General features: G+C 46.7%; 1 protein-coding gene across 6 annotated transcripts in view; it reads right to left on the reverse strand.

Annotated features, from left to right (window-relative positions):
• MYO1A (myosin IA) overlaps positions 1–13,137 on the reverse strand; it is a 141,659-nt gene that overhangs the window by 50,597 nt on the left and 77,925 nt on the right. For all 6 annotated transcript variants that reach the window (XM_088473196.1, XM_088473197.1, XM_088473194.1 and 3 more), the window contains 3 exons: positions 8,455–8,558; positions 6,949–7,096; positions 4,194–4,312 (listed from right to left, as the gene is read on the reverse strand). In XM_088473196.1, coding sequence (XP_088329322.1) covers positions 4,194–4,312; positions 6,949–7,096; positions 8,455–8,558 — 371 coding nt within the window. The remainder of the gene's footprint in view (positions 1–4,193; positions 4,313–6,948; positions 7,097–8,454; positions 8,559–13,137) is intronic.

Below are 13,137 nucleotides of genomic sequence, written 5' to 3' on the forward strand. Positions count from 1 at the left end.
GTGCCCTGTTACGGCTCTGCTTCTCATGATATGAAGCTGTTGCTCCTCCATATCAATGTTACGCTTGGAGTGAGGAGCTTGGCTGTAATGTCACAGTAAAGCGCAACTATTTCAGTCTGAGCAGCAGAGGATTGCTCTACACCTCCCGCCTGCCAGTGTACGAAGCAGCAGGGTGCAGGTGTAACGCTGAAGGTGAGCACATCGCTTCTGGGAGGGGCACCATGTAGGGTGCCTTCAGGGCTTGACCTGGCCCTGTTTCCAAAATGATACACATTTTAAAAACAAAAAGCCCAACACTATCCTTATAATAACTAATGCACCATCAGACAGACTCACTGATCCACTCAGCCACTCCGGTGAAAAAGGTAATACAACATAGATCTAGAAGGTGATAAAGATGGTGATAAAAGAATAGTGGAACATTGCAGACCATTCCCCACCAGCACAGAGTTCAGGCAATCACATTCAAAATGTGTTTCAAAGGCCAGTTCAAAATTCTTATTCCATGGGCTCTGGAATACGAGTGCTGCCCTATTTGTGAATCTACTAGTCTCTATGATGTTCATACAGTCTGTTCATGGTGGAACATTTTAGCACACATACATTGCTCCTTACACATCCTTAATAAACTTCTCTATAAGTGTTTGATACAGATCGGTAAAATGCTACACAATCTATGGGGTCGATTCCAGTTGCGTAACTATAAATTTTGCTCCCCCGTGCCAAAAAAGTTTCAGACGCCCCCCCCGCCCAAAGATCAAACACACCCAAAGACGACGTTTAAGGTGTGTGGTTACATGATACAGCAACGTGCCTTACACATTATGACACACTAAGTAATGCCACTTATAACACAGTGTGCCACACCGGCATGCCCCTTACAACATATTATGCCACACAGCAATGCCCCTTACACATGGCACACAATAATGCCACATATAACACATGACATACAGTAAAGCCCTTATAACAAATTTATGCCATACTGTAATGCCCCTATTTCACATTATGCCACACTGTAATGCCCCATACAACACATTATGCCACACAGTAATGCCACATACAACACATTATGCCACACAGTAATGCCCCTTACACATTATGCCACACAGTAATTCCCCTAATAGCACATTGTGCACACAGTAATGCCAAATACACATTATGCCAAACAGTAATGCCCATTACATCCCACCCTGACAGATCTACTTAACCAACCCTCCTCTCTGCTCCTGCCAGTGTGTCACCTCAGGACAGACTGGCAGGACTGTGCAAGACAGGTTGCACAGTTTTTATGTCCGTGTAGAACCAGATTATTGGGAACATAGTTTATAACCTGTAAACTGTGTGTATCAAGTTAGTGCCCCTTATAAAGTGCCCCCTGTAGTTGTGCCCCAAAATGCAATGCTCCCTATACTAGTGCCCCTTATGGCATGCCCCCTGTAATAGTGCCCCTTATGCAATGTCCCCTGTAGTAGTGCCCATTATGCAGGGCCCCCTGTAGTTGTGCCCATTAAAGTAGTGCCCCCTGTAGTTGTGCCCTATATGCAATGCCCCCTATACTAGTGTCCCTTATGCAATGCCCCCTGTAATAGTGCCCCTTATGCAATGCCCCCTGTAGTAGTGCCCATTATGCAGGGCCCCCTGTAATTGTGTCCATTAAAGTAGTGCCCCCTATAGATGTGCCCATATGCAGTGCCCTTTGTTGTTGTGCCCCTTCGAGTAGTGCCCCCTGTAGTTGCGCCCCTTCTAGTAGTGCCCCCTGTAGTTGTGCCCATTTTAGTAGTGCCCCCTGTAGTTGTGCCCAGTAGTTGCCCCCAGTAGTGAGTCCCCAGTAGTTGCCCCCTGTAGTTGCACCTAGATGATCCCAATAGTGAGCCCCCTGTAGTTACCCCCAGTAGTGAGCCCCCTGTAGTTAACCCCCTGTAGTTGCTCTCCCCCCCACCGCACGCACACAAAAAAAACCTTACCTTTATCCCAGCTCCAGTGCTGCTGCCGTCCATATCCCGGCGTCCGCTCCTCGGCACTATGGGAGTGACGTCATGACGTCACTCCCATAGTGCCCTGTGGGACCCGGAAGACGGAGGGAGCTCCATCGTCCGGCTGCTGCCGGGGCTTTGAATAGGAGCCGGGCGCCCGCTAGTAACACACTCAGCGGGCGCCCGGCAGATGGAGAACAGTACTTTGCGCCCAATGACATTGTATAGAGTTGCACAGGAAAACTTCTGATGTTGGAGGTTTGTAACTGGACGATATTGTGGCATTGCTTGGCATCGTGACAATGCTCGGCAGCAACTCACCAGTAATTTAATTATACCCTTAAACTAGTGATATGTGCCACCCACGTGTTTTGGTTTTGGATCCCCCCTGGTTTTGGATCTGGATTGGTTTTGCCAAAACCTCACCTCCGTGTTTTGTTTTTGGGTTTTGGATCTGGATTTTTCCTTAAAAAATCAAAAAAACAGCTAAAATCACATAAAATGGGCCTTTTTTGTTCCTACAGTATTAACATTTATTTCCAGTCATTTCCAATCAATTTTGACCACCTCACAATATTATTTTTTTCATCCAGTTAAGGCCAAAAGGTTGCATGCAGCTAGCTGGCTGACTAAGCTAAGTGACACAGTGGGCGGCACTAACATATGGCAGTTCAGCTTCCAATTTGCAACACAGATACAGTGTGTTATACAGTGTGGGTTGGATACACCAATAGTGCACTTACTGTGATAGCAGTGTCGGCAGAGCGGGATTGCTTACGGTGTCCTCAGTACATGGAATGGCAGTGCTGCGGTGCTGGCAGTGTCCTCAGTGAAGGGTACCGGCGATGTCAGCAGTGCCAGTGATGTCTTTAGTACAGGTTTGCTGACTGTGTCGGCAGTGCTGGGGTGTTCTCAATGCAGGGTGCTGGCGGTGTCGGCAGAGCGGGGGTGCCAGCAGTGTCCTCCGTGCAGGTTTGCTGACTGTCAGCAGTGCAGGGGTGTTCTCAATGCAGGGGTGCCAGCGGTGTCCTCAGTGCGTGTGTGCTGAGAGTGGCGGCAGTGCAGGGGTGCTGGTGGTGTCCTCAGTGTGGCAGTGCCGGCAGTGCGGGGGTCACTGACGGTGTCCTCAGAACGTGGGGCAGCAGTGCAGGGGTGCCGGCAGCAGTGGTGTCGGCAGCGGGGCATGCTGCCAGTGGGCACGCCGGCGGTGTCGGCAGTGGGGGTGCCGGCGGTGTCGGGCACCGGGGGATGGCGGGCGCCATCTACTTTTGATTCCTGACTGTGTGCATAATGGGCTTAACGCTGATTGGCTGAGAGCCATGACAGACGGCTCTCTCAGCCAATCAGCGTTAAGCCCGCTCAATACAAAACCTTGTGACCAGACAGCGGGATCGCAAGGTTTTGCCTCGGGTGAGGGATCCAGGGCAGGCAGGGAGATCCAAGCTTGGCTCGGATCTCCCCAGATCCCTGAAATTCGGGTGGGTTCGGTTCTTTGAGATCCGAACCCGCTCATCCCTACCTTAAACTAGTTGTGCTTACTCTTGACATTGTTATAAAGAATATTTTTACACAACATTTTTACACGAGATGTATAAACACTTCATCTGCCGGAGTGGGGGAGTGAAAATTCCCCTCTTCGGAGATCCCTAACAGAGCCCACAGCACATCAGCCTAGTGCTGATGCGCTGTGTCTGACCTCCCGACTGGCTCCTCGGAGCTCAGCACACGCAACAGCAGACAGGGATAGTGCTGTCCCTGCTGTGGTGGTAGGGCAATGACAGCTGCAGCTGTCGAAATCAATGGCTGCAGCTGTCAGAATGGTCAGTGCCACTGACCATTTATACATTTGGCTGTATATTGGCTCCCTATTTTGAAGATAGGAGCACTGATAATGACGGGGAGCTATGCACTGCACACACTTCATCACATTACTGCATGGGGGAGAAGCAGTATCAGCGCAGACCCCTAAACGCTGCTTCATATATCTACCCCATAATTCTACAGTATGTAGAATCAGGGAAATAAATGAGGTTGTCTGGAGCAAAATGAGCAAGATCCCCATGTTAACTATTAATATCATGCTATATCTTGGTCCAGGACTCCATCAATGTTGGAACTTATATAACAAGCCTGAGTCATGTATTTTGTTTAGGAAAATCATTTATTAGTTTCTAATTTCTATGTAAAATGAATGCCATTCCTATTTTGATTCTATACCTGGGATGCATTCAGTGTAGTCACCACTTTTTCTTGCTTGGCTTCTACAGTACGGACTCTGAAAGCATTTTCTAATGTAGAAGCATCCAGGCCAATAATTGTGCTGATCTCCTTGATATCTGGTAGGTGCAACAAAGGACAAATATAATTATTATAATATACTTGAATTATGGAGAACCTGATATAGAAATGTCTGATTCCCAGGACAATATTTAGAGTTGACAGTGTACTAGATATTATGGATAAACTCTAAGAGAATGGGAAAACTCCACATCTACAGTATATAACATTTCTCTAAGGTCTGTCAAGTGTCCTACATGCATGCGCAGTGCGAGTCATGGAAATGCCCAGACCTGCATCAGTTGTAATCTGACTTCTTGTGAGTCAGTCTAAACACCAGCTAGGCTGCTCATGGCAAGGCAGTGTGAATTATTATAGTTGAATGAGGCATTATAGTGGGTGCCAGATAGATGGGACATTCTTTTTCCAAAGTTGTCTGGACATTCAATATTCCTTGACCTATGGTGTCACGTGTGTACGGGGAATACCTCATGAAAGGCATTCCAACCACTGCGGACAGTGCAGTGGCAGACCACGTGAGCATGATCGTGACCAATGTTGTCTGTACAGAATTGTCCGTGGTAACAGACAAGAGACACTGGCTCAAATCACATCCACATTCTATGCAGGAGGCACCAGACAAATATCCAGCAGGTCAGTGCAGCGTTCTTTAACTTTCATGGTATATGGTAGCAGAAGACCCACCAGAGTGCCCCTGTTAACACTACGACACCGGATACAGTGCCTCACCTGGGCTTGTGACGTTGCCAATTTAACCCTGGATGACTCGCAACATGTGGCATGGCAGCACAGACGGTGTAATGGTTAGCGTTACTGCCTCACAGCACTGAGGTCATGGGTTCGATTCCCACCACGGCCCTAACTGTGTGGAGTTTGTATATTCTCCCTGTGCTTGCGTGGGTTTCCTCCGGGTACTCCGGTTTCCTCCCACACTCCAAAAATATACTGGTAGGTTAATTGGCTTCCCTCAAAAAAAATTGACCATAATGTGTATGTTTGCGAGCATGTCGTAGGGAATATAGATTGTAAGCTCCACTGGGGCAGGGACAGATGTGAATGGGAAGATATTCTCTGTAAAGCGCTGCGGAATATGTGTGCGCTATATAAATAACTGGTAATAAATAAATAACTGGTAATAAAATAGTCTGATGAGTCATGGTTCCAGTTGTTTCAGGCTGGTAGGGTTTGTCTGTAGCGCAGACCCCATGAGGCTATGGGCCCCAGTAGTAAACAGGGCCACAGGCTGGTGGTGACCCCATAATGGTGTGGGGTAAGTTCATGTGGCAAGGGGTTGGCTCCACAGGTCCACCCATCCAAACATTCACCAGTAACCACTCAGTTCCATTGCTTGATGATCATTTGCAGCCCTTCATGGACTTCATCTACCACCACAGTCGCCCGACATGAACCCAATCGAGCATTTATGTGACGTGGTGGAGAGGTCTATTCTCACTCAAGATCCTGCATCTACAAATATCAGGAAGCTGTGGGAAGCTATCTAGACTGCATGGGTCAACTTCTATCCAGAGGTCTTCCATCCACTTGTGGAATCAATGCCACGTCAAGTTGCTGCACTTCGCCAGGCTAGAAGGGGTCCTACACGATACTAGGCATCTATCCCATGACCTTTGGCACTTCAGTGTACTGTAGGTACTATGTCATTAGGTACTTATGAATATATATAATGGGTACAGTTTAATATATATCGATAAATAATGTAAAATCACATGGTTTACAGATTACACATGAATACCTGTAGTTGGACAAACCTCACCTTAGTAAATTTACTCTTGGTCTCAGGGGTCTATTCATCACTTCAATTCTACTGAAGTAGGTAAAAATTAAGATTTTGATCTATTTTTATTAGAAATTAAGTACCAGGGTAATTCATTATTCATGTAACGCAGGAGATATCACTGATATATCCTGGTTACAATTGTCCCCCGATAATTTCCACAGTCCCCATACATTAGTATGGGAATGTGGAAATTATGAAATTCATCAAGTTGCGAAAAAGCATTTTTTTTCAGAACTTGACAGTGATGCTGTACGCCACTCTGAGATGACATACAGCATCCGATACAGCAGAGCATTCTGAAAAGATCTCTCTCTGCTGTGTGCTCTTACCTTACTGAAGCTGTTTCCTGGCTCCCCGAGCCCTCCTCCAGTGAGCCGGGAGCGATGGAAGGGGCACAGCAGCCGTGGCAGGAGACTGACACTACGGGGCTGCACTGTTTCAGTCGGCGTCACAGACTCCTGTGGCGGCAGCAGCTCTGCAGCGGTTAGGGGCAGTGGGATCAGCCGCGGACGAGTGGGGAGGGTAGCGACAAGAGGAGCAGGTGAGTGCACGGGGGGGCTGGACTCCTCCTGCTGCTTCACTGTCTCTTCGCAGCCTGTCTGCACAGTTTCAAGACCGTCTGCGAAGAGACAGTGAAGCAGGAGAAATGTCCCCTTTTTCCGAAAAAATCTGTCTCGGCAAAAGGAGCAGCTTTTCGAAAGTGATTATTAAGTATAGGAGGCATGAGGAATGCCTCCTATACATGGATGGAACTTGCAGCGAGTTCAGTCCTTAATTATCACAGAGGATATTTTCCCCTTAATGAATAGACCCCTTAATCTCATATAAGGCAGCAGTGTACTTATTATATGCTATGTGAGTTTTGTTAGCACTCACCCTTTGCATCTGTGATGTAGCAAGAGGCCATACCATTGGCCTGGAACTGTCCCTTTATCTCAATATTCCCCAACTTCAGAACGACTGCAACAATTTCCAGAACTGAGGTCACCTCAGCATCGGAAAAGCCAATAATTTTCATGGCATCCTGTAAATAATATAAAATTACATTTATTATTTGGTTTTAGTTCATCCATGATTTTCTTCTATAACAAAATGATAGAATACATCAGTATGTGACTATAATAATCAGGATTGCATTGCTAAATCACTTTGGGGAGTGCTGTCTGTTTTCCCAGCACTTTTTCTTTATTTTGTTTTATTATCAAACACAGGACACAGGGGATGCAGTGTGGATACCGACAGGCGCTATACCGACACTGCAAGCCCGACATTGGACTAAAGATAGGCATTGAAATCCCGACGCCTATCATTAGCCCCACTACAAAATCCCGACACTCGGCATACTGAACGAAGGTAAGCCGGGTATCTTAGCCTCTAGCCGCGGCTTTAGGTTTAGGGACCCTGGGGGGACTTCGGGTTAGGCACCCCCCCCCCCCTGGTAGTGTTAGAGTAGGGAAAGGGGGGTTAGAGTTAGACATTCCCCTGGGAGGGTTAGGTTTAGGGTGCTGGGAGGGGGGGTTAGGGTTAGGCACTAACGAGGGGAGGTTAGGGTTAGACACTAGGAGGGGAGGTTAAGGTTCGACACCACTATGAGAGGGGTAGGGTAGGGTAGGGTAGGGGAAGGGTTAGGGTACTTACCACCGCCCGTTTTGATTTCCTAGCTTCAGTCTTCTAGTGTCGGTATATGATCCAGCGGCTATTCAGCCGCCGGCATTACATACCGATTCCGGACACAGACCCAGCAAAGAGTCTACTGGAAATCATGCATTTGCCTTCAATCATTAGTGACGAAGATCCTGAGAGCTTCAATACATAAATATTTAAGTACTGCACACACACAAACAAATCAAACTCTCCAGTGAAAGGAAGAGCTCTGCAAATAAATACTATATGACATAAATAAATCTCATTGTAAATCATTAATGTTTCATTCTTCTGCCCGGAACCATTGTAAGGCTGCTGCCAATGATATACCAGAAACAGCTTACTACAGTATGCAAAGCTAGAGACACCACAAATCACTGAATCTCACTATAATAAAATAAGTTCATATAATTGAAAAATTTAGGAGCCATAAGAACTTCTTGTTTATGAATCCGTGAAAGTGTTACATTATATTATGACGTACAAATGAAGTACAGTAAAGAAGGAAATAGTAAGTATAATGGAACTTGAATTTAAAACATATGTCATTAATAATTAATTAATCTTATCACTGTTCACGTTTGCAGGGAAAAAATTAATAAATGAATGAATACGCTAGATCACTGCTAAAAAGAATATATAACTTCAAAAATATAACCTCAGAATTCTTCACGTCATAACTAGAAAGAAAAACTTTCAACTGTAGTGACATATGGACCAATCAGAGCACAGGTCTACCTTAACAGTTTTAAAGTTTTCAGCATCACGCATCCCAATTAGACTGTTTGCGTCCTTGTTCAAGTAGGCATACTTGCTGCAATCTGGGCTCAACTTCAGTTTTCCTAAAGAAAAAACACTGTTGTATAGATATAACCACAGACTTTTTTTTGTTCTTTTTTTTTTTCTTTTTGCCTATGTATTGCTCTAGGACATTTCATATTTCTTGTGTACACTGGGAATTCATAAAGAAACATTATTGTTTATTGAGATCAATACTTATTTTTAAAGTCATATTTGCCTACGCTTACGGAATACCCAGGGGACAACTCCCCACTTCTTTAGTGCCGGGGAGCGGGAGGGGAGGAGACAATGATGACACAATTCCACAATTCGCTGTGAACTGCAGCATCCCGCTGATGATGTGATTGACAGCACCAACACCCCCACAGATGCATTTGGACCTCATCCTACAGGAGTCCCACAGTATCAGCAGCTATGAATCAAGTATAGATAATCAGCTGCAGTATAGTCTATTTCAGTGGTTCTCTAACTCGCTCCTCAGGACCCTACACAGGTCACCCAGCAAGTGCACAGGTGTATTCATTACTCACTGACCACATTTTAAAAGAGCCACAGGTGGAGTTAATATCTCACTTGTGATTCTGTGAGAAGACCTGGAAAACATGCACTGTTTGGGGTCCTGAGGAATGTGGGATAGATGATCAAACATCTAAATTTTTGACCCAACATTGGCCAAACATACCACTACTATACATCTTACCCAAGATACACAAGACCTTAAGTCAGAGGTTCCCAAAGTCCGCCATTACACTCCACGTTTTAGGGATATCCATGCTTGAGCACAGGTGACTTAATTAGTACCTCAATCCATTTGATTTAACCATCTGGACTCAAGCTTGGATATCCCTAAAACATGGATTGTAATGGCGGACTTTGGGAACCTCTGCTTTAAGTCATCCACCCAGTAGACCAGTAATTTCCTCCAGAGGGTCATTATGCCAAAAGATTAGACAATATGTAAGTAGACTACTTTCTTCAGAACACTGAGCTGTTTGTTAAGGATACCAATGATTTTTTCTATGTAAGCATTACCTCTGCTGCTCCATTCTGGTGTGATAAGTACACTTTTTTCATACTCCTCTGGGAATATTGCTTTACAATGAACCCTTTTTTTAATTTAAACCCAAAGTTTGGTGCGCTGTTTTTTTGTATGCCTCCTTGCTGAAGCATGGAGTACAAATTGGACTGCAAGTACTGAATTCACACCCATTCAATATGCTGGATATGTGGAAACTTCTTTGTGTGCTGCACTCATTTGTATATATATATATATATATATATATATATATTTTAATATATTGTGACACAGTTAAGTTAGGGGGTCCCTCTCCTGGGTAGAGGACTCCTTCCTTACACACACACACAGCAGCAGGGAAGCAGCACACCAGTCTGGATGCAAGTACAAGCTGGTCGGCGCCAGTCTTTATTGTACAATGTCAGAAATAACACAAAGAAAACATAAACGTAAATCCTAGCCCTGTCGGGGCACTAACTTCACAGGTAGTTCCCTCACTACCAGAACCTGGCAGGGCCTAATGCCCTCGCCAGCAACAAAGCACAGCACAGTACTCACAGATAGGTTTTCCAAGTGTCTCTGAGCAAACTCCCTGTCTGCTCTCCCAGGTGAGACCATCAGCCCTCAACACACTAGGCTTATATTGGCCACTCTCAGGTGGGAACCCAATCAAGCCTGTTACCAGGCTGCGAGAACCAAAACCTGGAGTGGCCGTGGGTGGAGCCCTCCCTCTCCTCTCACCCACAACCCCCAGGTCCCAAACCGGCTTTTCAAAAAGCCGAAACTCAAGCCTGCTACACTGCAGACTTTCTCCTGGGGATTTTAAACACATAGGACAGGAATCTGGGATAAATGTCCCTGCCACAGACCACTTTACCAGTGATCCTATCACATATCCCCCCCCTTTGTTTCGACCTATGGGGCGGAACAACTGAAGTCCCCAAACAATGAACGCGTGACAATGCGTCTGCTTTAAACAACAGGCATGTGTTCCACCGAAAATTTAAAAGTTTGTAACACTCACTTTATGGCCAACGCCTCCTTCTCCACTGTGGCACCGGGTAGGCATCGAATTTTGAAACACTGTTCAACTTTCGGAAGTCTTTGCAGAAACGCCCACTCCCGTCGGGCTTTGGAATCAACACAATGGGACTTGACCATTCACTATGTGATACTTCAAGAACCCCTAACTCTAGCATATTTTTAATTTCTTTCGACACCAATGCTCTTGGTGCTTCTGGTAACCTATAGGGCTTTAGATTAACTTTAACCCCTGGGTCAGTGATGATGTCATGTTTAACGACCGAGGTTTTCCCAGGTACGTCAGAGAACAGCACCCTATTTCTAACCAGAAACTCCTTGACCTCTCGTTGTTGAATTGCTGACAGGGTTTTTGCCACTGTCACTTCGGGAACTAAGGGCCCTGGTTTTACTAGAGGGGCTCGGACGGCCGACAGTACCGTTCTATCTTTCCAGGGCTTTAACCGATTTATATGGTATATCTGTTCCGGCTTTCTTTTCCCCGGCTGGTAAACTTTGTAATTGACCTGTCCCACTCTTTCTAAGATTTCAAAGGGCCCTTGCCATTTAGCCAAATGTTTATTTTCCACAGTGGGAACCAACACTAACACTCTGTCCCCAGGAGCAAAGCTGCGTAACCGAGCATTGCGGTTGTATACCCTCTGCTGTGCCTGTTGAGCCTGTTTCAGGTGCTCTCTCACTATTGGCACCTCTACAATAGGCAATGGAACTAGTGGACCCTTAAAACGTGGTCTGGGAGCATGATACTGACACTCAGGGCAGGATAAATCCTGACACATTGCCATGTGGGGATAGGACAAAGGACTATCAGGGTCTACGGGTTTACCATCAACTACCTTTACATTCTTCCTGGCTTTTACCAAAGTAGGGTCTTTCAACTGCTCCACGGCAAAGACCTCTCTTCTGACCTCTAAATCAGGCAGACGATCAACTGGCCCAACAACACTTCCCACCTCAATGGGAGGCACATCAGTTGGCGGGCCACCGTCACGCTCCGCATTCTCTAGTTCGCCAACCATAGTAGGAAAAGGGAATAACTCTGACTCAGAAGAAACTCCCTCCTCCACTATATCGACAACCTTCTCAAGTGGACAGGGGTTGTTCACTTCTGGAACAAAACGGCTTTACCACAATTTCCAGAAGTGAGCAAAGTCTCTCCCCAATATTGCATCGTACATCAGACTAGGCACCAAACCCACAGAAACTATAGCAGAGCCACATGGTGTCTCGATGTTCACCTCGGCAGTAACATAATATCGATTATCCCCATGTATGCAGGTCACATCAACAGGTTTCCCCTTATGCCTCAAGGGGTTCACCAGCTCAGCTTTTATAAGTGTCACCAAGCTACCAGAGTCTAACAGTGCCTCTACTCGGTTGCCACCTAAAGTGAGTACACACATGTACTTATCAGTCTCAGCCTGCCGGTCAGCCGTACAGGCTGTCTGTGCAAAGAAAGACGCCCTGCGGTAGACATGAGCAGTATCACATTGCATAGGTTCAGTTGTAAGTGAACAATTAGCGGAAATATGGCTGAAGTCACCACACCGGAAACACTGAATCTTATTAATGTCTAGTAGTTTACGGGGCAAGAACCTTCCTGGCCTGGCAGGCCTGTCTCCAGGTTCTACACCCTCAGTCTTAGGTACATCCCACCGCCCAGCACCCTTCTCCCCTGGAACAGTCTTACCAGTGTCTGTGGGAGTTCGCCGGTGCGCCATCGGGGCTTGGTGGGGCATACTCCTCAGCTCCTCAGCCGCCACGTACCTCTCCACTACCTCGACCAACTGGTCCGCGGTCTTAGGATCTGCATGGCTCACCCACTTGCGCAGAGTCGCGGGTAATGATCGCAGGTACCGGTCCATCACGACCCTTTCCACGATCTGTGGTCCCGTCAGCGTCTCGGGCTGTAGCCATTTTGAGGACAGATGGACGAGGTCATGCATCTGTGAACGTGGAGGCTTGTCCATATGGAACTCCCAGCGGTGGACCCGTTGGGCACGAACAAAGGTGGTGACTCCCAAGCGAGTTAGGATCTCCTGTTTTAGTTTTTTATAGTCCTTGGCATCAGCCAGGCATAAGTCGAAATAGGCCTTTTGTGGCTCCCCAGACAAAAAAGGTGCCACCAGACTTGCCCACTGCTCCTGGGGCCAACTCTCCCTTTCGGCAGTTCTTTCAAATGCGGCGAGATAGGCCTCCACATCATCGCCCGAAGTCATCTTTTGGAGGAAGTGACTGGCTCGTACGGAGTGAGTGGTGGTGGGAGGACCCGTATTAACATCTCTGGGCCGGGCGACCAGGTGCTGTACCACCTCTTTTATGGCCTGGCTGTTTTCCACGATGGCGACCTGTTGTTGCCTCTGGGCTGTCTCCAAGGCCAACAGTTGCACCCTGGAGGATTCCTGCTGAGCCCAGGTAGCTTCCTGCTGAAGTTTGTTCGTCTCCTGCTGAGCTCTGGTAGATTCCTGCTGAAGTTTGTTTGTCTCCTGCTGAGCCCTGGTAGATTCCTGCTGAGCTGCTGTAGCTTGGAGCAAGGCCTTAACAATGTCCTCCATTTTGTCCTG

This window comes from Taudactylus pleione, unplaced genomic scaffold (genome assembly GCF_031769625.1).
Source record: "Taudactylus pleione unplaced genomic scaffold, aTauple2 ptg000130l, whole genome shotgun sequence".
Taxonomy (NCBI): domain Eukaryota; kingdom Metazoa; phylum Chordata; class Amphibia; order Anura; family Myobatrachidae; genus Taudactylus; species Taudactylus pleione.